Raw genomic sequence first — 24,605 nt, forward strand, 5'->3', positions numbered from 1 at the left:
CTATTGGCAGTGGCTAACAGGGGTCAAAGTGGGGTGGCTTGGAAGGCTTTGTTCTTATGGATGAGTTTGCTGATTCATTCAGCGAGGGAATGTGATTTGAGTACTTCCAACCAGTCTGCAAGGATGGAATAGTTGGGCAATGTGTGAATCATGTGACCTAATTGCTGTTTAAGAAGAGGCGAAACGGATGAGCATTTGGTTGGACAGTTCACTGGGAGTAGGCCAAACTAGCTCTATGCAAAGAAAGTGCTGCTGAAACAATGGAAGGTTATAGGATATCTGACCACCTACTTGTCAGAGGATAGTTTCTTCATATTCAAATTCAATTTGGAGGCTCATCGACTGAAGGTACTAGAGGGAGGACCATAGCTTGTCCATTAATTAAACCTTAGAGCCTGGAGGTGGTGCTGGAGAGTATCATACTGAGTTCTGTTCCAGTGTGGGTTTCATTCCCATATTTTGCTTTTCCAGTAATGGTTTGCTTGAAGTTTGAGTTCAATAGGGGTTGTAATTGGGAGACCACTGGTCATGGACAAGATGACCAAGTTTGTAGAGAGACTATCATATGGTCGAATTTGTGTCGAAGCAACAAAAGAATTGCTGTAATCAATTCTTATCCAGGGGAATAATTGTGTTGTATTTTGCCAGCCAGAAAATTATGAACGGGGACCTCCAATATGTTCCCTTTGTACGGTAGATGCGCATGCCAATGTCAATCGTGCTGCTGGGAAACCTGAGGGCTTTGAAGGATCAGCTGGCCAGAAACCTGGAAGTTTTTGGAGATCCAAGGAAGGGGACAAGAGGAGGAAATGGGAGAAGGAAGGAGCAGACACATCATTATCTCAACAACAGGAGATTTACTGCAGTGAAAAAAGGAAAGCCCTAATGGGAAGTAACTCTTTGATCTATTGGTGGAAAATGAGGAAGTTCAATTGCCTTTTTGGAGAGATTTGTGGGTGTGGGACTTGATTCAAATTTGAGTGATTGAAGCAGCCAATTAGAAGAGGTGCAAGATAAGGAGTCCACCAGATTTATCCAACGTGGAATGAGTTTGGTGGATAATTGAATAATGGAAGAAGAGACATCTTCCAAATCTTCACGTAAATGCTTTAGCCTTAATCTCCTGTTATAATGCACATACACCAAATGTTCTAGTCTCTTGCTCTCCAACCTGTTGTGCATCTTACTATAAATCAAAGAGAAAGTGTGTATTCCAAATTATTTCTTATTTTAAATTCCAAATTATTTCTTATTTTAAATTGAATAATGGGAGAAGAAACATCTTCCGTATCCTTACGTACATGCGTCAGCCTTAATCTCATGTTATAATGCATATAGACCAATTTTTCTTGTCTCTTGCTCCCTAGCCTATAGTGCATTTGTTGTAAGGAAGATTTTAGTAGTTAGTTGATTTACTTTCCATATTTGAGGTTTCCTTATTAAGGGCAGATTTGCTAGTATCTTTTTTAGGATATTTTAGGATCCATTATATTTTATTGTAATATTTCCATACTAGGAAGAGTTGATTTGTTCTATATTTGGAAAGTTATTAGTATAAATAAATCTCTTGTTGTGTCCTTTAGACACAAGTAAGGATTTCCACAAATCCTTCAACATTGTATCAAGCCTCCTTTGATCCAAGAATCCTATAAGTTTCCATTGTAAAGCTCCACCACCGCCACTATCTCAGTCTCCCTTCCATCACGGCACCACCATCGCAAGGTATCCACCACCCTAAAACACCCTCTGCAATAGCTTCACCTACCTGCCACCACTCTACCTCTTCTTCTTCATCGTAAGCTGCTACCATCACCACCACCAACTTCCGCCACCTCAACCACTATCGTCTACACGTTGCGACCTCACTACCACTATCGCCCGGGCCTAACAACCCTTCCTTCATCAACACAGCTCCAAAACTTCGTCTCAACATCTAGTGGTAGACCCTAGGAGCATCGCTGCAACTCTACGACCTCACTAGGGCTATAGCCCTTCCTACCAACCACTCCAGAACTAACGTCAGCCTCTAGGAGTGTCGCCTCCCTCTTGCAACTCACCTAGTGTTGTCACTAGCCCTATCCAGATAGCCCAACCCCATTGCATACCCCTAGGAGTAATCGCATATACTTTCGGTACTCTTAAGGCTCCATCTACATCATGTGATTGGTCCCACGACTATGGCGCTTCATTGCGAGTGTTCCTAGGGCCATCGCCTCACTCTCCTAGACCTTCTAGAGCCTTTTTTCCCCTATACACACGTTGTTCCTTGTTCTGAACTTTTTATCCTTAAATTTCATCCTCCATGCCTTGTTTTTGGTAGTGAGCACTTTTGTCCAACCAAACCTGTTTTTTTCCCTTAGTGAGTGATCTGTTTTAATTCCTACAATGGCTAATCCATTTAACCCTACAATTCTTCAGGGGGAGAGTTTTAATGAAGAAGTTCCAGTCTTGATTACTCCTTTAGATATTTTTCCTGAGATTCCTACAAATGATCCTCCTTTGGAAGATGTTCGAACAAAAACAGTTGGTGGATAATGTGCAAGGGGAGCAAAGACCTTTGAAGACTTATCAAAGAAAACAGCAAGAACCCCCTTCTTGGGTGAGCCAATTGGAAGTTTCAGCTCCTAGGCCTAAAATATTAGTTCCTCCGAGTGAGCCTATCTCTAATCCTTCTTTTGACCCTACTTTGGACCTACCAATTGCATTGAGAAAACAGCAAAGGACTGCACCAAACATCCTATTTCTAATTATATTTCATATCAATCCGTATCCCCGGTGTTTCAAAGTTTTGTTTCCTCTTTGTCCTCCACTTCTGTTGCTGACACTTGGCAAGAAGCATTGTCTCACTCAAATTGAAAGGAAGCAAATGGATGAGGAAATGCGAGCTCTGGAGAGAAACAAAACATCAAAACTGGTGACTTTGCTTGCAGGAAAGCAGACTATTGGGTGCAAATGGGTGTTTGTTATCAAACACAAGGTAGATGGGACCGTTGAGAGGTACAAGGCAAGGTTGGTGGCCAAAGGCTTCACTCAGACTTATGGAATTGACTACCCGAAAACATTTTCCCTTGTTGCCAAGATTAACACAGTTTGGTCTTTCTTTTTATGTGCCGTGAATATGGGGCAGAACCTATAGCAATAAAATGTCAATACTTCTTCTCTACATGGAGACCTCTAAGAGAAGGTGTATATGGATGTGCCACCTAGGTATTTCACTACTGAGACTCATGAGAAAGTTTGCAAGTTAAAGAGGGCATTATATGGGCTGAAGCAATCTCCGAGAGCGTGGTTTGAAAGGTTCCATAAAGCCATGATCTCGAATGGCTACAAGTAGAGTAATGCTGGCCACACTTTGTTTATCAGTGGTTCCTACACTACTATACTTCTAATGTATATGGATGATATTGTAATCATAGACAGCAGTGAGGATGAAATTTCAGCTTTGAAGACTTTTTTGGGATCCGAGTTTGAGATTAAAAATATGGGAAAACTCAAATATTTCCTCATATTCAACGAGTGGTGTGTCTATTTCACAGAGAAAGTATACGTTGGATCTACTGAAGGAAACTAGGATGTTAGGATGTAAACCAATTGAGACTCTTGTTGAGCCTAATTTACACTTGAAGGCAAAAGAAGGAGAACCAGTTGATAAGACAAGCTATCAAAAGTTGGTCGAGAAGTTGATTTATTTACCACACACTAGACCAAATATCTCAATTTCAGTTAGTCTTGTCAATCAATATATGCATAATCCCTATTCCTCACATCTGGATGCAGTATACCGAATCTTGAGATATTTGAAGGCTTCTCCAGGGAAAGCCTTTTTGATTTCAGCTTGTGGGCACCCTAAAGTTGAGGCATACACAAATGTGGACTAGGCAGGATGTTCAAATGACAAGAGGTCTACCTCTAGCTACTATACATATGTAGGAGGCAACCTGGTAATGTGGAGGAGCAAGAAGTAGGCAGTACTTATGAGATCTAGTGCTGAAGCAGAGTTTAGGGCATCAACTCAAGTTATTTGTGAAATACTGTGGTTGAAGGGGCTACTTCAGGAGCTTGGGACAAACTTAGAGGCGCCTATACAGCTGTACCCGGACAGCAGGTCAGCGATCAGCATAGCTCATAATCCGGTATTGCATGATAGGACCAAGCATGTGGAGATCACTTCATCAAGAAAATGTTGAGGCTAGGCTGATTCAAAATTTGTTACCTCAGACAATCAATGGGCTGATGTGCTTACAAAGAGCTTAAGTGTCAAGACGTTCAATAGTATCATTGGCAAGTTGAGCATGATAAATATCTATGTTCCAACTTGAGGGGGAGTGTTGTAACTTGTAAGAACATTTAATTGTTAGTAGACTTACTTTCTATATTTGGGGTTTCCTCATTGAGGGTAGATTTGCTAGGATCTTTGTTAGAATCTTTTAGTATCTTTCATATTTTCTTGTAATATTCCCACACTGGGAAGATTTAATTTGTTCTATGTTTGAAAAGTTATTATTATAAATAAAGTTAAGTCAGGATTTCCACAAATCCTTCAACAACATCTTACTGTGAATCAAAGAGAATATGCTCCAATTTCTCTTGCAAGATGTACATGTTTGTGATATTGCCCAACTGGCTATCTTTCTCAGATTTGGCATATTTATACAGAAACCACCCACCAGTTAGCTACATGACAAAATGTAAAAATACATTAGCATCTTGAAGTCCACGATTGGGACTGATGGAAGTTGGTATAGTAGTTCGTTTTATATCTGTATTGAACTAGATATACTTACCAGGGTCTCCCTTGTTCCTAGCTGCAAGTGTGTCAGTTTACCAAAACTCCTTGTAGCATCCTATTAAGTCTTTGATCTGTAAACCCATGTTTCAAATTAGAAGGTTAAACTTAAAACCTTGAAGGTAGTAATCAATACATAAGAAATAAGCAACATGCTAATTCTCACCTCTGAATTAGCAACTCCTTGGTTACTGTGATTCGCAACCACATCTTGAATTGAACCTGTAAATTAGCTTAAGATTTTAGATGAAAAAAGAAAGAGAGAAGAGAGGAAAAACTGACCCACTAATGGCTGTGGAGCTTCTCTGAATTGATGAAGACTCCACAGCATATTCTCTTTATTGATAAAAGTAATAATACAGGTTTGACACAAACTAAGAAACTTGGAATGGAGGATGGAGTCCTAATGGATTCAAACTTCTGGCCATTATCCTCCATCTCTCGACAGGATATTTTTCTTCCAACATTGCCCTTTAACACTTTCCCTCAAGCTGGAGCATATATGTTGTTCATGCCCAGCTTACAAATGTAATCAAACCTGCATTCCCCATACCTTAGTGAATAGATCTGTTAATTGCTCCCCTTATTCGGACAATGGCTATAAGATATCAATCCTTGCTGTGGCTTTTTTCAAACAAAATGGTAGTCAACTCCACTCCAACATGCTTTGTGCACTCATGAAAGGGTTTGATGCTATAAGAATAGCTGCTTGGTTATCACACGTTAGTAACATAGGAGACTTTCAAGTAATTGTCTGATCCAAATTAACTCAAAAAGTAACCTGTGCCATTGCACGATACTCTGACTTTGCACTCATAGCAACTACAGTTTGCTTCTTGGTCTTCGATGACAATAATTGTCCTCCCATAGAAGTGCAATAACCTGTGGTAGATTGCCTGTCAACTGGAGAACCTACCGAATTGGCATATGAGAAGCCTCCCCCCCCCCCCGGCCTATGACCATGATTAGAATCTAATACCCCCCATCCAGGAGCACTCTTGAGATACCTCAAAATCCTCATAACCGCATCTTAATGAGCTGTCCTAGGAGCAGATTTGAAATGAATATCACTAACAAGGAAGGCAATGTTTGGTCTTGTTACCGTTAAATAATTCAATTTGTCAACCAATCAGAAGTGATGTTCTCCGATCCGCTTCCGCAGCACAACCAACATTCAGTGGTAGCAGTAACATATCACTTCATAATTGTCTATGAACTATGAAGAAGGGTCTATATCATGAGAAGAGCTGGTGGGTGGCTGCCAATCAGGGAAGGAAAAAACAGGGAACTCTTTGAGAATAAGGGACAAGATTGTAGCAATTGATTATGTGGGCTCTGATACCATGTTAGAGACCAGGATCTTTATCACTAGCCAAAAGCAAGGTCAAAGAAGAAAGACAGAGAGAATAAGGAGAAGAAAAACAAGTGTCGCAGGTTTTTTTTTTTGGGGGGGGGGGTTGGGGGGGTGGGGAGGGAGTATGAGACCCTGTAAATAGGCTTAATGCTCCTAATCATGGGCTATGCTTTATTTATAATTGAGGCAATTAAAATCTTACTCAAACCCAGACACAAGGAAAAACTAATAAGAAAATTGCCTTAAAGCTAAAAACAGAACTGACGACACGAAAGACAATTTTACCCTCGCCGCTAGAGTTAAACAGTAAAAAATCATGAAATTAGTCAGCAATTTAGTTGTTTAGGATATGTAAATGTTTTCAAAATTGTAATGTATAAAACATAAAGTTTAACCACCCATCTTGTTAAGGGCAGCATACATGTGCCAAGGTAGGCTTCTTTTAGTGTCTACCATCCTTAGAATAGTTATAATTGGCTCCAATATATTGACCACCTAGTCAAGTCTCACCGAAATGATTTACTTACAATGATTTGTTGGGTTGCAATCCTTCAGTTCTGTTTGATGTAGGCCACCCAAACCAACCTTCACTGGCAGACATTGACCACAGATCATGGTTGAAAATTTCTTCTTGTTCTAGTGATACCGAAACTTCAGTGAAACATGGTACACCATTATAGTATTATACCATGTTCTAGTTGCATGTTTCGGTGGGTCTTAGGTGGTTTTTTGTCTGATTTTTTATGTACAGCCTAATTTGAGATCAATAAACACAATGGCAATGTTACTTTTGACTAAAACCTACAAACCAGTCATTTTTATTCACACATGCTCACTGTATGCAGATGGCACTAGATCATACATTTGACAAACCTAAACATGATATACAAGAAAACATTGAAACTTTCTAAAATGCAAGAACAAATACTGAGAAGAAATCAAATACAATTACAACCCTTTGAAATTCTTGAAATTTCACTCCAGGATTTCCAAAATTTCTGAAATTTCACTGAAATACTGGAATGTTGTTTCAACTGAATTTCGTTTCAGACCATATTACGTCTCAGTAGTCTCAAGACCACCAAAATTTTGTAAAATCTCGGCGAAAGTTTGTGAAATTCGGTGCCATGTCTCAGACCCACCACTTTGAATTGAAAGCTTTTCAGTGTGACATAGTTGGTGATCAATCTAGAGACACCAACCCTCACTAGGTCACCACCACACTTTGTCCTTAAAAGTTGTTGGGCATACCCATGGTTGTAGACCAATGTGTCCACTTGCATTGCTCATTGGACCACACTCGTTGGACCACCCTTGCCATGGACTTCCTCTTCGCCATGTCCCTTAATATCATATCAATAGAATGTGCAAGACAAGTTTCCCAAAAAGGATGAATACTGCCATTCTTCTTATTCATAAACATCTTCCCAGCCTTCTTGTAGTTTGAACTGTTATCCGTAGTAGACATTGCTTGCCCCTACCTCCAAGGCTCCAACACCATCTTCCTCTCCTTTTTATAAAGAAAAGTGTATCCTTTACCTCCTTGGATGCATCGATAGACTTCAAGAAAACTGTCTTGCCATTATGGCTTACCTTGAAGTTTATGATGTAGTGTCTAGTGGGTTCATTCCATCCATCAGCCATAATAGTCACCATATATGCCTCCCACTGTGGCTTCAGTGTCTCAATGTACTCTAACTCATGCTTGAGCAAGTACACATTCATCTACTCTCACAGTGTGGGTCCTTTCAATCTTGAACCAACCCTCCCAACGGCATCAAGCATAGCCCAGCACGATGTTCCTTGGGCTACATTGGGGGGTGTTGAGAAAGAAGATTATGGTAGAATGGCTTGAATAAATCAGTGTCACCTCAAGCCCTCTATTTATAATAAAGTGGAAAGAACACTATTACAAAAATCCCCTTACTTGGGTAACAAGAAATAGAAAATTACATGAACAAAAACTCTAATAGAGTTGAACTCTTAGTAGAACTCAACCAACAGGGGGTGTTATTAAAGAACATAAATTTGCCCACGGCATCCTTGCTTGATCTCTTGTTTACTACCAATGAGTCAATGACCAAACATTTGAGGGGTGGTTGGTTGGTAATAGTCTTGTTGGCTAAAGCCTAAAGGTGGTGGGATCTTATTAAAGTATCTGGGGATGGTACCCTCGTGTAGGTTGGGTCTTCCCCATATCTAGTATTTCTCCTCCTCTCACTTCCTTGCTCAAATGCAAGTATAGCTAAGATAGATCCACTTGCTTCTCTCGCTTATTCAAACTACCTAACATTTTCAAAGTGCAAGGACTGTCTACCTGCAGTTAAAGCAGCTACAAGCTTCTCCACTCAGCCTAGGGTACCCTAAAACTTCTTGCAATGTTGTTATCCTCCTCCTTTGTAGGCTATCTTTGTAGCTTAGCCTCATCAATCTTCCCATGTTGTCCTTGTCCCTCTTCTTCAATCTCTCTCCATCTTATTCATGATAGCTTGTTGCACTTCATATGGAACCTTCAGACACTTGGCTACATCTTTGTATCCCCCAGCCAAGTGGTGCGTTAACCTAATTGAAATTGTATTAAGACTGAAATACCCCATCTGTACCACTTAATGCTTTGTTTCTTGCCAAACCCTCACCCTCTGCCCCAAGATATTAAAGGAAATCAAATATTGTATATTAATCTTTCAATAATTTAACCTTTCTTTGAAAAGAATACTGCTTCACCAAGAATACTGTCAACCCAATAGAGGAGGATGTGACAATTGCTTTCAGTAGCAATACATTTTTGGTTTTCAGTTCTAACTCTTGCCTCTTTTTTTTCTTTTTTCTTTTTCTTGGGTTGCTAGGGGCCAAGGGGTTTGAAAAAGCGCAAGTTGAAACTGTTGTTGCACCTGCAGTTGGATGCAAGTGTATTCATCAAAGCATGTTGGTTTGGATAATATACATGGAGGCTTCAAGAATCCACTATATAATAATACCAAAGCCAGAATCTTACATGGATTCTCGAACATTGAATACGCGGTGGAAATAACAGATCGAATGCTTTGAAAGAGATGGTGCCTTACACAATCACTGACTTCTTCTTTTCACCGAATATTCTCAATCTCAAGGAAGGAGAATACAAATCCACAACCCAAATACTCTTTGTGGAAGCTTAAGTAGAGAGATTGAATCTAGAGAGAGTAAGAGAGCCGCATAAGAAACCGAATTTAATAACTCATAGTAAGAGGAAGGTGGTGATTACCCCCCTTTTACTTTTGAAATGACTAAATTGCCCTTGGGCATAGACTATAATTCCCAACATCTCCCACTTGCACAAGGGCAAGCGTCATTCTCTCCATCATTGTGTCCTAGACACGAGCATATATCTCTTAGATATATATCTCTCTCAATCTCTTCACTATATATCCCAAATACATTAATCACATGTGTCCCAGACACCAACATCCATAAATTATACTATTAAATGGGTCGGGCAACCAGTGATATACCTGGACTCTGGACCCCAAACTAGAAACCCTCGTAAAAAGGCTAGAATGGTAGCATCACCCAAAAACACCATAAAAGTAAGCATCAGTATACCACAGCGTCCTAGGTTTATTTTAACTCACCAAGCAAAGGGTGTCTCGATCCCTTTGAGAGATCACCTTCTTGTCCTTAAAATGTTTCTACTGTAACTAATACAACTAGCGCCAACAAACACTTTTGGGGTGCAGTTGAATCAAACCTTCCTTTTGCCCCAAATCATCACTACACTTGGGATTGACTGCTTTTCCGGTAATGCCTCTTTAGATCGAATCAATCACGATCATAGGTTACATCCCTAAGTAGCCACATCAACCCCTTGTTTCATGATGTTGTCAAAAGCCTCTAAGGACACTAATGGATCACAAAAGTCCACGACTCACACAATGAGAGGAGCAGGGATCCATCCTCTCATCTCCCAATGGTCGCTAAGTACACATAATATAATGTACGTGCTATGGTGGAGCACTTTATACACAATAGAATGTATGTCTCTCCCAACACCATTTAGATTTTAGTCTAGTCGCACCACTTGCGCCTAACCCGAGTTTCATTGTTGTCATTGTCCTAGTGCCACATAAAGTACTCGCACCTAGTTTTTATAGGCTACATGAATGGTGGGAACATTCATGTTGATTCTCTTTACCACAGAGAATCTCATCTTGATTCCAAAACCAAGGTGACAACTCGATTATGAATTGACTTACACAAAGTCATTCATAATCCGTCTCATCTTCACTCGCTACTAAAGTGCCAGAGGCGAATGCTTATGTGAGTGAGGCATTCTCATGCTTATTAACATATCAAGTTTTATGTTCGAATAACACAATCACAAAGAAAATGGAAAAACAAGGCTGGATATAACTCATATTACTCAAACTAAGAAAGTTTTAGTACATGTACACATCATAATCTACACAAGCCTAAGGACTTAACATGAGAAACAAAAACATCCTTGGCTATAGGATTATTAAGAGGGTCAACTACCATCTGACTAGTAAATATGTGCTTAAGTACAACTTTCTTTCTTGTTACAATGTCTCTAACAAAATGATGTCTCAGTTGTATATGTTTGGTCTTCTCATGATATTTGGGGTCCTTGACATAACTAGGAGTTGTCATGCTATCACAAAAGACTAAGGCAGGCTCTTTAGATGTCGACACAAGCCTGGTATGTCATAAGGACCTCCTCAACCAAGCAACCTCCTGCACCACAACTGAGCATGTCACATACTCCGCTTCTATGGTCGAGAGTGTTATTCAAGTTTGCTTCTTATTACACCATAAAATGGCCCCACCATTCAGCAAGAAAGCATATTCAGAGGTTGATTTGCGCTCATCAATATTTTTGGCCCAGTCGACATCGTTATAGCCAACCAATTGCAAATCTGGTCCTTGGTAACACAACATGTAGTTAGTTGTTCCTCAAAGATATCTCAATTTCCTTTTGACTACTTTCCAGTGCTCCATGCCCCAGTTTAATTGATATCGACTAACCAAATCCATTGGATAAAAAATATTCGGCTTGGTACACATCATAACGTATATGAGTACCGACAGCACTAGAATATAAAACTCTTTCCATCTTGGCTTTTTTCTTCTAGAGTCTTAGGACCAATATCAAGGCTTAAGTGAAAACCGTTATCCACCGAAGTATCTATCAGTTTGCAATTGTGCATTTGGTATCTCTTCAAGACATTGTCAATATAGGTCTCTTGAGATAAACCTAGTAACATTTTCTACCTTTCTCTGACCATCTTAACACCAAGCACATAGCCTGTTTCACCCATGTCTTTCATATCGAAAGTGAAAGACAACCATTTCTTAATAGATTCTAATAGCTCCTTGTTATTGCCAACCATAAGTATGTCATCTACATACAAGGGATCTCTTGGTGTAGACATAGTGATCTTCCTCAAGCACGGAAAAACCATTTTCCATCATAGCTTAGTGGAAGCACATATTCCACTGTCTAGATGCTTGGTTTAAACGATATATGGACCTTTTGAGCCTGCACACTTTGCACTCTAGTCCTTTAACTTTAAAGCCTTGAGGTTGATCCATATAGATCCCTTCCTCAAGCTCTCCATTGAGAAAAGCAGTCTTTACATCCATCTAGTAAAGATCTAAGTCCATCTGAGCAACAATGACTAATATGAGGCGGTTACAGGCAAACCTAACCACAAAGGAAAAAGTTTCCTCATAATCCACTCTGTCTATTTGGGTGTAGCCCTTAGCTACCAAACAAACCTTGAATCCTTCAATAGATCCATTCGCCGTCCGTTTGATTTTGAGAACCCACTTGTTCCTAATAGCCTTTCGGCAAGGCGGTAAGTCAACCAAGTCCCAAACATGGTTAACTCTCATTGACTCCAACTCCTTTCTTTATAGCTTTCAGCCATTCTTTTGAGCTCGTTCTTGCAGAAGCTTCCTACACGCTCTTCAGTCCATACTCGTCAACCGGAGTCTTCTCAGCTGCCTTACAGCTAACCTCTTCGGAAGCTAACATGTAGGCCTCTTCCTCTATATCAAAACGTCGACGAGGACATTGCCTGTGCTCACTACGAGATTGCTCACCCTTTAAGAGTTATCACATATGGTAGGAGATCTCGCTACCATGACAAACCGAGATCTCGACCATCTCGGCAAGATCTTAGTCGAGATATGCCCTTTTTTGGGCATCAACTTGGTACCCCATCTCAGTGGGTTTTAGGGTTCCAGTTGGGCTAAAACTTGATATTTAGCCTATTTAAGGCCTTTTGAACACACTAGTAGCCTTGGATTTGTGAGAAAACAACCCTAAATATGATTTCTAAGCCTACCCATATTGTGAAAACGAAATGCTATAGGATTAGAGAATGCAAGGTTATATAACATGTAATATAAAACCATTAATGCTGTAGGATTAGAGAATGCAAGGTTATATAACATGTAATATAAAACCATCAAGGCATATAAATGAAAATCAAGTGTATCAAATGCATCAAATAACTTAAATGTCATCAAGATAACATTCATATGAGTATTACAATCTTGACTTTCGAGAATAAAATGATAAAAGTATACAACCGTTAGAAGTTCTATATAAGTCATTAACGCATAAGTTCATAAGACAAGTAGAGGATGATTGAGCTTCCTTTGATGTTGTAGATGTGCTAAGAGTAGTTGCAAGTGAAACTTTGGCTAAAATCCGCAAGAAATTGGGCAAAAATTGAGAGTTCCAGCGAGATATGGCGAGATTTGGGGTGAGATATGGCGAGATATGGCAAGATATGGCGAGATCTCGAGCGAGATATCCCATTTCGCAGATCTCGCCCTTGATCTCGTCTCGGTTTATAAAAAAACCGAGATATCTCACGAGATCTCGGCGAGATCTCCCACCATTCACATCAGCACTCTCACTCCCATTAGGATCTTTTGGATGAAGGTTCATTATCCATATTATGTGTCCCTAGAGTGACAAGATCACTATCTTGTGTTTCAAATAATTCCAAGAACTCTTTGTTAGCTCCTGCAAGAGATGAGAAATCATTTTCCAAGAACTTTGCGCCGCTACGCTCAAGTTTCGTCCTCTCACTTTCATCTAATGCAATAAAAACATGGCCCTTAGAATGTTTAGAGTATCTCACAAATATACACTTTCTCCCTCTAGGTCCAAGCTTTCCATATTGGTGAGATGTGAAGTGAACATATGTTGCGCATCCCCATGCGCGCAAGTGACCTAAATCTGGCTTCCTGGTCCACAACTCATATAATGTGGAAGGAACCGATTCAGTTGGAACTCTATTAAGGATATAGGCCGCAGTCAGCAAAGCATCTCCCCAATAAGAGATTAGTAAGTTCGCCTACTCTATCATGGATCTAACCATATCTATCAACGTTTTATTCCTCATCTCAGCAACCCCATTTTGCTGTAGAGTCCCTAGAATAGTAAGTTGCCTAGATATTCCTTTTTCATCACGCAACTCTTTGAACATATTAGAGAGATACTCTCGACCTCTATCTATTCTAAAAGTTTCAATCATTTTATCTAATTGATTCTCAACCAAGCTCATGAACTTCTTAAAGCATTCTAGAGCCTCCGATTTGTGAGAAATTAGATAAATATAAATATAAAGTGTAAAGTCATCTAAAAAAGTGATGGAAATAAGTTTTTCCCTTCCTAATACACACATTCATAGGCCCACGAATATCAAAATGGATAAGCTCTAAAGGAAAAGTGGCCCTTACGGCCTTTTTGAATGGTTTTCTTGTTACTTTTGTAGCTAGAGATGATTCACATGTTGGCAACTCATATAAGGGACCTTGGCCCAATAAGCTCTTGCAAACCTATTCATCGGATCTAGGCCAACATGCCCTAGTCTAGCATATCACATAACAAAATCAATGTACATAACATTATGGGACACAAAAGCAGTACTAGAATTAGATAAATTATCAATTGTATCCAATACAATAAAACCGTTTTGGAGAAAACCATTACCATAAACAATATCATATAGATACAAAACCATAGAATTGTTCTCAAATACAATCCTAAAACCATGTCAAAGAAGCATAATAACAAAAACAAGACTCTGCCAGATCTCTGGAGTAGACAATGCGTCATAAAGCAATAACATTTTGGCCCCTCCACAAAACTAATTTGCAAGTGCCAACACCAAGGACCTCCACACTAGTGTTGTTCCCCATGTTTATTCTTTTGTTTCCTCCTGGAATATGGCGTATTCCACGAAGCTCGAGCGCTCCCTTGTTATGTGCTCAGTTGCACCTGAATCGAGAATCCACAAAGTAGTTAATTCAACAAGCATCGAAGTGCTTGTAACATAACAATATGAGGAATAACACGAAGTATATACCTCCTACTCAGTGCAATCACGAGCAAAGTGACCAAGCTTTTGGTAATTAAAGCAAATCACCTGTGATTTCTCCTTGCCTCCTATGTTTCCCTTGGAACATTTGGGTTTTTGTTCCCACCTTTGTTGCCTTGCTTGGGCCGTTAATCTTTTCCTTCTTGCGCTTAAAACTTGCACCCTTGCTGGTGTTAGCTTCAGTAGCAAATACCTCAGTGTGAGGGACATTAGCCAACATGCGATCCTCCAGCTCAAAGTGATTGGCAGCTTGGTCAAACGTCATGACATCATCAGCATAAGTCACAAAGACCTTCATGTGCTCCCAAAACTAAGGAAATGACCTGATGACTATTGAGACTTGCTCCTCATCAGTCTTTTAGCGCCCACATGCGCTCAACTCGCTTATTATGTTCGACATTGTGGTTATATGGATGATGTGACCCTGGTGCATCTTATAACCATCAAACGCAAGTCTGAGCCACCCCTAGTGGTGGAAGTCCCTCAATATTGGAACTTAATAGCCTCCCACAAGGACTTGGCAGTCCGGTGCTTCTTAAAGCGAAGCATCAGGTCATCCCTTATGGAGTTTAGTATCCTAATACGAGCTACCATTTCCAGGCATTATAGGCCTCAAGGTCCCTACAATGTTGCGCAAAGGTACCTTCATTAGGTGGGGACATAGTGTTTTTTATGGTTTCGACATGTCCTGCTCTTCTAGGAGATATTGCACATTGCGGTGTCAGGTCATAATTCCTTCCATTCAACTTATCTAACTTAGTGAGGTCAGCGACAATACTATTTGTAGCAGCCATAAGAACTAGAGATATGGTAAACAATAATGAATTCTAACATAAAACACAAGCAACAAGAAAATCACACTAGCATGGTTAACCTACGAAATAAGCATTTGAACCAAAAGAAACGTCAGCAAATACTCAATCAAATTCTCATGCAAATCCCATACAAGCTCTTTACATTAGTTTCATTTCGCGCTAGAAGCATGATTTCACAATAACAAGACCCAAATAAACCACAAAATAAATCATGCTATATAAGTCCCAACAATGAAGACACAAAGTCACGCTTATGCACATGCTGTGAGGCGGCTCATACATAACTCTTTTACCTCAATAGCTCCCACTCAGCCCATTAGGCTTCCAATGCCCAGAAGTCTCTTAGACTATCAAGCTTAAGTTCCCCAAACATCACTCAAATTGTTTGGCTTCTAGTGTTTAGACGAATTGCTAAACGGATTGCAGACGGCATGCCTTTTGTCAGACGGTGCATCATCTGCCAGACGAAGTGGTGTGTTTGCTCCCTATGATGCATTTATACCTTTGGGGCACGCTGTCTAGATAAAGACGGTTCTCCGTCTTGTACCAAACAACAAACTATCTTGACGGAAAACACACTTTTGTCTCTCCAAAAACATATCACAGATTCCACATAGGACCAAATTCACAATTCTCATCATTCTATGCATCAAATCCACATGAAAGACTCCGGAAAAAAATTTAAAAATATTTCTTTCATGGATTATTAAATCTAATGCACATCAAACAACCCTTATGTTTCCTTCCACAATAGTAGATGAATAAAAATTCCGAAGGAAAACGAATCAACCATTCATTGCACAAAACAAATATAATGGATCATTCTTACTAAGTCTAGGGTTTCAGATTCGAAACTAATGACCCTTGTTCCTTCCACATTGGGTCCATGAATTACAGCCTAAGAAATCAAAACCAACGATTCTAGGGAAACCCAAGAAGCCGTGGCTTTGATGCCAATGTTGGTTTTGGATAATTTACATGGAGGGTTCAAGAATCCACTATATAATAATAGCAAAGATAGAATCTTACCTGGATTCTCGAACACCGAATACATAGCGGAAATAACGGATCAAATCCTTTGAAAGAGATGGTGCCCTACACATCCTTGACTTCTTCTTCTTCACTGGATAATTCTCGATCTCAAGGAAGGAGAATACCAGTCCACAACCCAAGTACTCCTTATGGAATGTTCAATAGAGAGATCAAATCTCAAGAGAGTAAGAGCTACACAAGAAACCGAATTCAATAACTTGTAGTGAGAGGGAGGCGGTGGTTACCCCTTTTTACTCTCTTGTAACCACCCATTTATGGAATGACTAAATTGCCGTTGGGCATAAACCATAATTCCCAACACATGTTAATTAGGATTTCTGCCAAAAATGTCTGTAAGCAGTGTTTTCTGCAAGACAGCAAAACATAGAGTTTGAACCCTTTTGTGTGTTTGTTCGTGTGCGTATGAGTATGCTGACAGCAAATATGGAGTTATGTTCAGGATACTTTAGTGTGAATATAACATCAACATGTGCTGCATGTTGACATTGCTTTGTTTGAAAATGTTTATTTTCTTTTTTCATGTGAAGATAGCTGTTTGATTGATATTTACAAAATATATTATTACTCCAAAGAAACAGTATTCTGTGCATAGTTTGCTGCCTTCATGTCTGATTGCATTGGTTACCAAAATTTTGTGATATTTGAGAATTTTTTTTCTTCTTTTTCTTAAAGCATGTGAGAAGAAATTATCGGACCATTGCAAGCTCAAATTCCACTGGTTCCACAAGCGAAGATAGCTTTTCAATTAGCTGAGATGGTATCTTGTCACATGATGAAATATTGGTCTTACAGCATGAATTTACACAAAATTCTCGGCTATTTTAGTTAAAGACTGCATCAAGCAACATTCTTAGATTCCCATACTTGTACAGGAACATCTATTCATTCAAAGAAAAATGTAAATCTTATGACCATTAGTGTAACTGAAATAAGTGTACCGTTCTCGGTGATCAAATATTTTGTTGACTTTCTACTGCTCTTTCACTTTCAAAGTGCATGTATATGATTTTGTGCACCTAAAAAGATCCTGAGAATAATATAGGGGTCTTCAAGACTATTCATGGAAGAACCAGCAAAATATTGTGCTTCTTGGTACAATCTGCCATTGGAAAGAAATATTATCTTGTAATGGGAAAACATATTATTCATGTACTTGATAAAATTCCAGAGCTTTTTCTCACTGAATTTTGAAATCTGAAATTCCAAACCAGTAACCATTATTCGCCTCCGACGGAGGCACCTCAAGCAGTCAAAAACAATGAGCATTTGAGAGTTTTCATGCATATGATTTTCATTTAGTCTTCATCTTTTACAACCAGTGATTCTTGATTCCATGCATATTTTTTTCCCTTGATCAAATTCTAAATGGGCATTTTCTCTTTAATATCTTGAAAGTCAGAACCAATCACTTATGTACCAGCTATGTCAAACTTTTACACGGGCAAACCTCTGAGAGAGACCCTTAGTAGCAGGTGTCAAACTTTTCTTGCTGTTCAAGATTCGTAGGCTCTGCCTCAGAATGTCTACCTCCCTTTCCTTTTTGAATCTTTCCTTCTCCATTGTAGCTACTTTGGTTTTCAAGTCTTGGATTGTTTCTTCTTTACATTTCAATTCCCTTTTCAATATCTGTATGGTATTCTCCTCTTCTCTGCAGTAAAGTGTATCACCTGCAATAAAAATTAGTAACACCATTAACTTCCCAAATTGGAACCCAAATCAGATCAAACACATTTCACAAGGGCAGTAATTCATGTAACATTTTGGCAACCTCGACAGAAATATAGCATCAATTTTTTCAGTTCTGTAAACAAATCTCCGTATCATATATAGTATCTCACACTGTATCATAAGATAACCTCTCTTGATTTTAAGGCGAAATGTACCATAAGCAACATTACAGAAGCAAAAGATATACCGGATGATGAGACATATAAAAATGATTTACTACTTCATAAGAATATCCTGGAAATTAGTCAAGCTACAAAAAATGTATCTAAAAATTTAAAATGAGTATTGTACCAAATAGAGACCTAAGAATCAAATTGCCACGGCCTTTCCGAAGTTCAGAGTTTTTCACCACACATATTGTGTGAGCCTATATATAACCCATTAGGGGCCACTTGTGTGGGGCATCAGGGGAGCACATACGGGAGCTGATCTAGACTCACTTTAGCTCCATATGTTACCTAGCCTCTACCTACCTGACCATTTTCTTTTGTCGGTAATTTATCTTTTACTTTTTCTTTACCTTCACATGAAGTGATCAAGTTTTTCTCTTTCTTTGATTAGTCGAGCTGTCGATAAACCAACCCGACTGTGACCCAAACACCTCATTCACCAATTGACCAAGTTTTCTTTGAGTCTAGCTAGATCATTGAATTTCCCTCACACTCCTTAACCACACATTTAAAAGGGATTAACCTTTGAAATTTGTGTTTATTTTATTAATGTTCAAAGGTGGAGTTCCCTCCTAAACATATGGTGGATATAAGGCGGAGCACAATCCTCTACCCATCGGGCAAAGGATCGCCAACTCGTTTTCTTCGCCCACAATAAAAAGAATAGTGGATATCCTCTCCACCCAGCTTTCTGTTAGGCAAGGAATCTAATCTTTTTTAAGTGAAGACTGGTTTACAGGTATCCATGAAAGATAAATCCTCGATGAAAACTGACATTATCCTTAACAAGGAAACGAAGGGTCGCATGCGTCTCGTGTGAGGCCATCATCAGTGGCAACGAGAACTGCACTACTAATTGGATTACAAAACCAGAGCTCACGTAGAGAACCAGCAGCAGTAAGTAAGGTTCAAGCTCCCACTTTGTGCGAGGAAAAGGAGGAAAGTCATCTATTCAAAATTCCTTCTGATTGGATTATCGTATCCATCTTCTCCATGCCACCCTCTTAATTGTAAAAACAGAGAGATAGAGATGATATGATGATGATGTTTGTGTTGTTGTTGGTTCTAATTCTAATCTGTGTGAGAGAAAGAGAGAGAGAGAGAGAGGAGGGAATTGTCTCACCTTGATGAGCTCTCTGTATGAGAGTGTCAAGTTCGGTCCTGATAGCAATATAGAGCCTCTTCCATTTCTCCACAGCCTCATCACGACGAGCTTGTTCCTCCTCCATGTGCTCGGCCAAGAAATCACTTCCCAGCAGTTGCCATTGCCACTGCTCTTCAATTTTCCCTGCAACTACACCATCCTCCATCCCTTTAATTTTCAGCTCCTTGGCTGTCAGTTCCTTTCTTAACCTCCTCGCCTCCTCTCTCAACTTCTTCCTCTCGCTCTTCCACTTAGCTTCCTTCCAAGCGCTGATCATCCCCAGTCTCTCATGGGTTTGACATTCCATCTCTCTCAAATGCTTTATCTCATGAATCTCATCATGTAAGAGCTTTATCCTCTCCCTAAGCCCCTTGTAGTCGACCTCCTTACATGGGTTCCTCTCCTTCTTGCTTATGATGCTACCCATACCACAGCTCCTCCTGTTTCCTTTGCCCATTTGCTGATTGAACTCAAGAAGGTAAATGAAATGAATTGGCAGTGATGAAGTTGTAAAAGAAGAGAAACCCAAGTGTAGTGCAGTGTAATTGATGCTACCTACTTTTTTGGAATAGAATATCTAGATTTCAGGAAGCTGGTGAAAGACCATAAATTCTTTGCAGAAGGTAGGGGCTCCATCTGACCTTCCATGTCCGAGCCATTCCCTGTATATATCATTTTAGTTTTTCAACTGTTCTGAAACGGCTCCTCCAAAATTTGTGACTCAACTCATCAAATCATTAATTAAAGTTTGTTCAACAATAGCCCGTGAAGAATAAAGATGACTTGCCAGAGTTAAACACACTAGAAGTGACGCATTAATTGGATTTGCTATCTTGTTATCTAGCCATTGCATCCTATTGTTTTATTTTGTATCACATGGGATTTCAAAATGACACCATCAGATAGAATTTTAATGGTTGGCTCCGCATCTATGTGGCCCATGTGTTTGACAAAATTACTCAGTTAGAATAAAAGGTTGATGAGTAGGGGTAACATGTGGGGATGGCATGTGTCACTGTCTGTGTCTCTGCAAATTGAGAAGACTAATGTTAACAGTTACAAAAGCCAAAGAGAAGTTTTCAATATAAGTTTGTGGTTGTGACAAGGGAAGAAGAGGTCCAGGTAATGGTTGACTTGACAGAACGAACTTATCAGAAATTTAAAAAAAGGAAGAAACAAAATTGAGAATGTATTTCACTGGAATTCTTTTGATTATAATGAATTAATTCTGATTTAACTCTTCATGGGTATGTGACTAGAGCCTCCAATAATTTTTGAACAGTGACATTTATTTCTTGCACGTGAATGAGCATGTTGTGACCATTTCAACCATAGATATATTCTGTTAGATCTACTAATATTTAAAATTGGAATGCTTAGGGAATATGAAAAAAATCACCTTCAATTTTCTTTCCAAGTTTCTTTGAAGTTGCTGATGATGATCTTACTGAAAACCTGCAAATTCCCAGCGGGGTTATGCTTCTTCAGTCTTCTTCTTTCATCCTTGAATTCAGAGAAAGGGAAAGAAGCAGTGCAAGTTGATGTGTGATTGCATTGGATTCTTGGCAAGGGAAAGGGAAAGGACCTGTAAGTCGAGTCTTTTCAAGCTAAAAAATAAGAAATGAGGACACTCATTAATGAATGTTGTCGGCGGAAGTGTAGGACCCATTTTTCATAACTCTCCCATTTTCAGCTCAGAAACGCTTCAGAAGGAATTAAATTGAACTGCGAGAGTGAAGCAAACGTTTTATCAGCTCTCTCGGGGTAGGTTGGTAATTCACATGTTCTTTCGTTAAAATTTTAAATGATTCTTTCACTTGAACATACGAAGAGCATGCAAAATTATCATCATTGAATCCCTCTTAAAATGAAAAACCCCATCCATATCCCTCATGCAAGTGTAGGGACTTGATTATCAAATGATTACCTTTCACCAATGGGTTCAAATCCTCTGCACTGTCCAAGTGAGTGGCCATCCAATAGCCAGCTCTTAATGAGCATCACGTGTTCCTATGAATTTTCAACCATTGGATTGTAATACTTTTAAAAATCAACCTAACCAGTTTATTTTATCAATCAAACCAAAGTGTGAATAATCTAATGGTTGAAAATTCATACGGAACACGTGGCGCTCACTGAGAACTGGCTTCTGAATGGCCGGTCACTTGGGTGCTGCAAAATGTTTGAATCCTTCAACCATATGAGAGGGTTGAGCATATCACCAATTTTAAGTAAACTATTAGCATACATCAACCATAGCATTGGTCTCATGAAGGGAATGTTTATAGCCACCAATATCTCTTATATAAGGAAAATGGAATAGGCCTAAGAGGCAACAAGAACCATGTGTCCATGCATTGAGATTCATGAAATTACCCTTTTGCCCCTATCCAAGGTGAAAATATTTATCTTCTACTATTTCTTCTCCATGTACCTCCATTTGGCCATGTACTACCATGATTGCAGCAGCATTACCTTTAAGGGATCCTTCCCACATATAGATAAGGCCCACTATATACTCCAAGAGCCTCAACAAAATAAGAGCCATACACCATCATCCCTCCAAACCCTATTTGTTAATGCAACTTAGAGAGCAGTGAATAGATTGCAACTAGTGGGTTTGTCTAATTGTAAATTAAAAATTAATTATAAAATTAAAATAAAAGTGAACAATTGTAATCAACCACAATGCAATAATTTTATAGTGATTCGACTTTGCAAGTCTACATCCACTTCTCTCTTAGCCTCAAGAGCATCATTAACCAATTCTAATAAATACTAGAACTAAACAAACAAGATACAAGAGATGAAATGATATCACCTTACTAGGAGTGTGACATTTTATCCCTTGTGTGAGTGTGATGCAATGAAAGTTTATGCTCAAATGTAAATGACATACACCACTAAAGCCTTCAGTCACCTCAAGCTTATCTTCCACAAGCTTGCTTAACACCATGGAAAGTTCTTCAAGAACGAGAGAGGATGAAAGGCAATAACAAGTCAATCTTGACAAAATTTGAGAGATTGAGAGTAGTTGGGGAGCAATAACTCAATTGACAAGGAATAAGCTCTCAGATGAGGTAGATTAGGCTTATAAAGATGGCATTCAATTGTTTGGCCAACCTCCCAACTGATAGAAATTTATGTGAAATTCTACTCCAAACGAATCACTGTCTGATTCAGAGACATCCGTCTAAAAAATAACCATTAAAAATATAGCCGTTAAGGCAATTTTAACCAAAAGAAATTCTCATCTAAGCTTCTGTGTCTAGAGGCACGTTCGTCTGCAACACATGTTGGGATTTGAAGGGTATTTAAGATCTCCTAACCAACCCTATGTCCACAAACACACTCCTAACATGTCCTAGGTCAATTTAAGGACATGATGCACATGATTTTGACACAAATGAGTGCAATTACATACAGTCGTATACAGAGATGTCCTAGGTCTTAATTTGCTAAGTCTTCTTGTTTGAGCTTGAGTTTATGTTCTTCAATCTTCTTGTACTCTGTTCTTCATGTTTACCTTGGCTTGATCTTTACCTTGACTTGGGCATGAACATCCAATGATGAGTTGAATTAGGTCTCCTGCTTTCATATTAAACTGGACAAACACAACTCATTATAGCTATTAGTACTTCATGTTTGTTATCATCAAAACTAATGGAGGTTGATGTGGCAATGTTGACATGGCATTTCCCAACACTATTGTAAATTCTAGCTAGCAATACACTTATGTGAACCTATTTTTCAAATCATAAAAATTATCCAATAAAGTAAAAAATAAAAAATAACGTGAAAACAACATTAAACGGTCATGCTGTCACATCCCCCTAGTTGGTATCTATGTACCTGAATACCCAGGGGTGTGATCCACAGCCCCACAGATCAGGTCTCAAACAATCACTAACCATTCCATACAGTCCAATCATGAGCAAGAATAAATCAATGTAACAATATTATTAAATAAATAAATGAAATGTTATGGATCTCAGAAAGATCTCAAAACATCATCAGAGTGCGATAATGATCTCAAATCTAAAGTATTCAATTGGAAAGGAATAAAGTAAAGTCAAAATTATCCTAAAGTGTTCTAGTGTTTCGCCTTCTTCTCTGATTGCTTGTACACTTGCAACTTAGTATCAAATTCTAGCTTGTAGTCCCACTGGTAAATGAGGTGTCTCCTATCACTGTTGATCGGGGCCATAATAGTGCTCAATTACCGGTACAGAGATCATACCACGAGCTACAATCAGCTCCCATACTTTCTTCAGCTGTATAATATAAGGGAAGTCTCAAACCAGAGCTTGGGACCTCTTCTTCACTTGCATAATCATCTAAAACAACAATTTCTCCGAAAGGTGAGCTCAAAAGAACTCAACGAGTAGTTCACAAACAAATAACCAATATACAAACCAAATCAATACATCACATGGTGCAATATGACATGAGGCAAAATGCAAGTATGTAATTATACTCTAACAGATGCTAGTCTCTAATAGCAGACACACATTAAGATACAACACCAGCCTTGTCACACCCCACCCGCCGGTCTCGGTTACCCGCCCGACAACCCGTGGGAGTGATCCGTCACAGGATCCACGGTTTTAGTCTATCAACAATAATAAATACAAATATAGACAATCAAGAGCAAAAAATGTTCAATAAATGAATTAAAAAATTACATGAGTCCAAATACTCCAATAAAAATAATAAAAGAAAGAATAATGAATTAAAATGAATACGAGTTCAGCGGAAGCAACCAAAAGAGTTATATCAATTTCTTTCCAATTTCCTTTTCTAAGGCTAAATAGTGTTTTTCATGAATTTCCAGATAGGGTGTCCTCCAGTTCTTCTCCATTCGTTGAGCGAACTGTCTAACCACTTTTCGTCTCTGACCATCAATAGGTGCGATAAGCGCACTCCATGCACTCGCAGGAGCTCCCGCACAGGCTATTTCCATTTCCCACTGCCGGTGCCACATCCTCTTCATACGGGATGGTTCCTTCAAGGGAAACCAGTCCATCTTCCGGTACAATTCCTTCATCTGTGCAGGCTAATAAACATATACAAAATAAAGGAGTGAGTTCTAAAGAACTCAGTAAGAACAATGACAAATCCCATCAATTATCCAACAACGCATAAATGCATAAATGACA

At 39.1% G+C, this 24,605-nt stretch overlaps 2 protein-coding genes across 3 annotated transcripts in view; one reads left to right on the plus strand and one right to left on the minus strand.

Annotated features, from left to right (window-relative positions):
* The window catches only part of LOC149022764 (putative triglyceride lipase), a 140,173-nt gene extending 122,682 nt beyond the window's left edge, over positions 1–17,491 (plus strand). Inside the window, exon 18 of the mRNA XM_089150700.1 lies at positions 17,077–17,491. Within this exon, the coding sequence (XP_089006826.1) occupies positions 17,077–17,157 (81 nt within the window). The 3' untranslated portion in view covers positions 17,158–17,491. The remainder of the gene's footprint in view (positions 1–17,076) is intronic.
* A 43-nt stretch (positions 17,492–17,534) lies between these two features.
* Positions 17,535–21,131, minus strand: LOC149022765 (uncharacterized). Of its 2 annotated transcripts, XM_089150701.1 has the most exons (4): positions 20,846–21,131; positions 20,006–20,108; positions 19,426–19,906; positions 17,535–18,071 (listed from the first exon to the last, which is right to left on the minus strand). In XM_089150701.1, exons 3-4 carry the CDS (start codon positions 19,901–19,903, stop codon positions 17,830–17,832), a joined length of 720 nt encoding a protein of 239 aa, XP_089006827.1. In that variant the 5' UTR covers positions 19,904–19,906; positions 20,006–20,108; positions 20,846–21,131; the 3' UTR covers positions 17,535–17,829. The 2 variants fall into 2 exon arrangements, with proteins under 2 accessions (XP_089006827.1, XP_089006828.1); XM_089150702.1 differs by lacking the exon at positions 20,006–20,108.
* Positions 21,132–24,605: the final 3,474 nt, after the last annotated feature.

The sequence above is a fragment of the Hakea prostrata genome, chromosome 3, assembly GCF_041222555.1.
Source record: "Hakea prostrata isolate BN-2017 chromosome 3, UWA_Hpros_2, whole genome shotgun sequence".
NCBI classification, from domain to species: Eukaryota; Viridiplantae; Streptophyta; class Magnoliopsida; order Proteales; family Proteaceae; genus Hakea; species Hakea prostrata.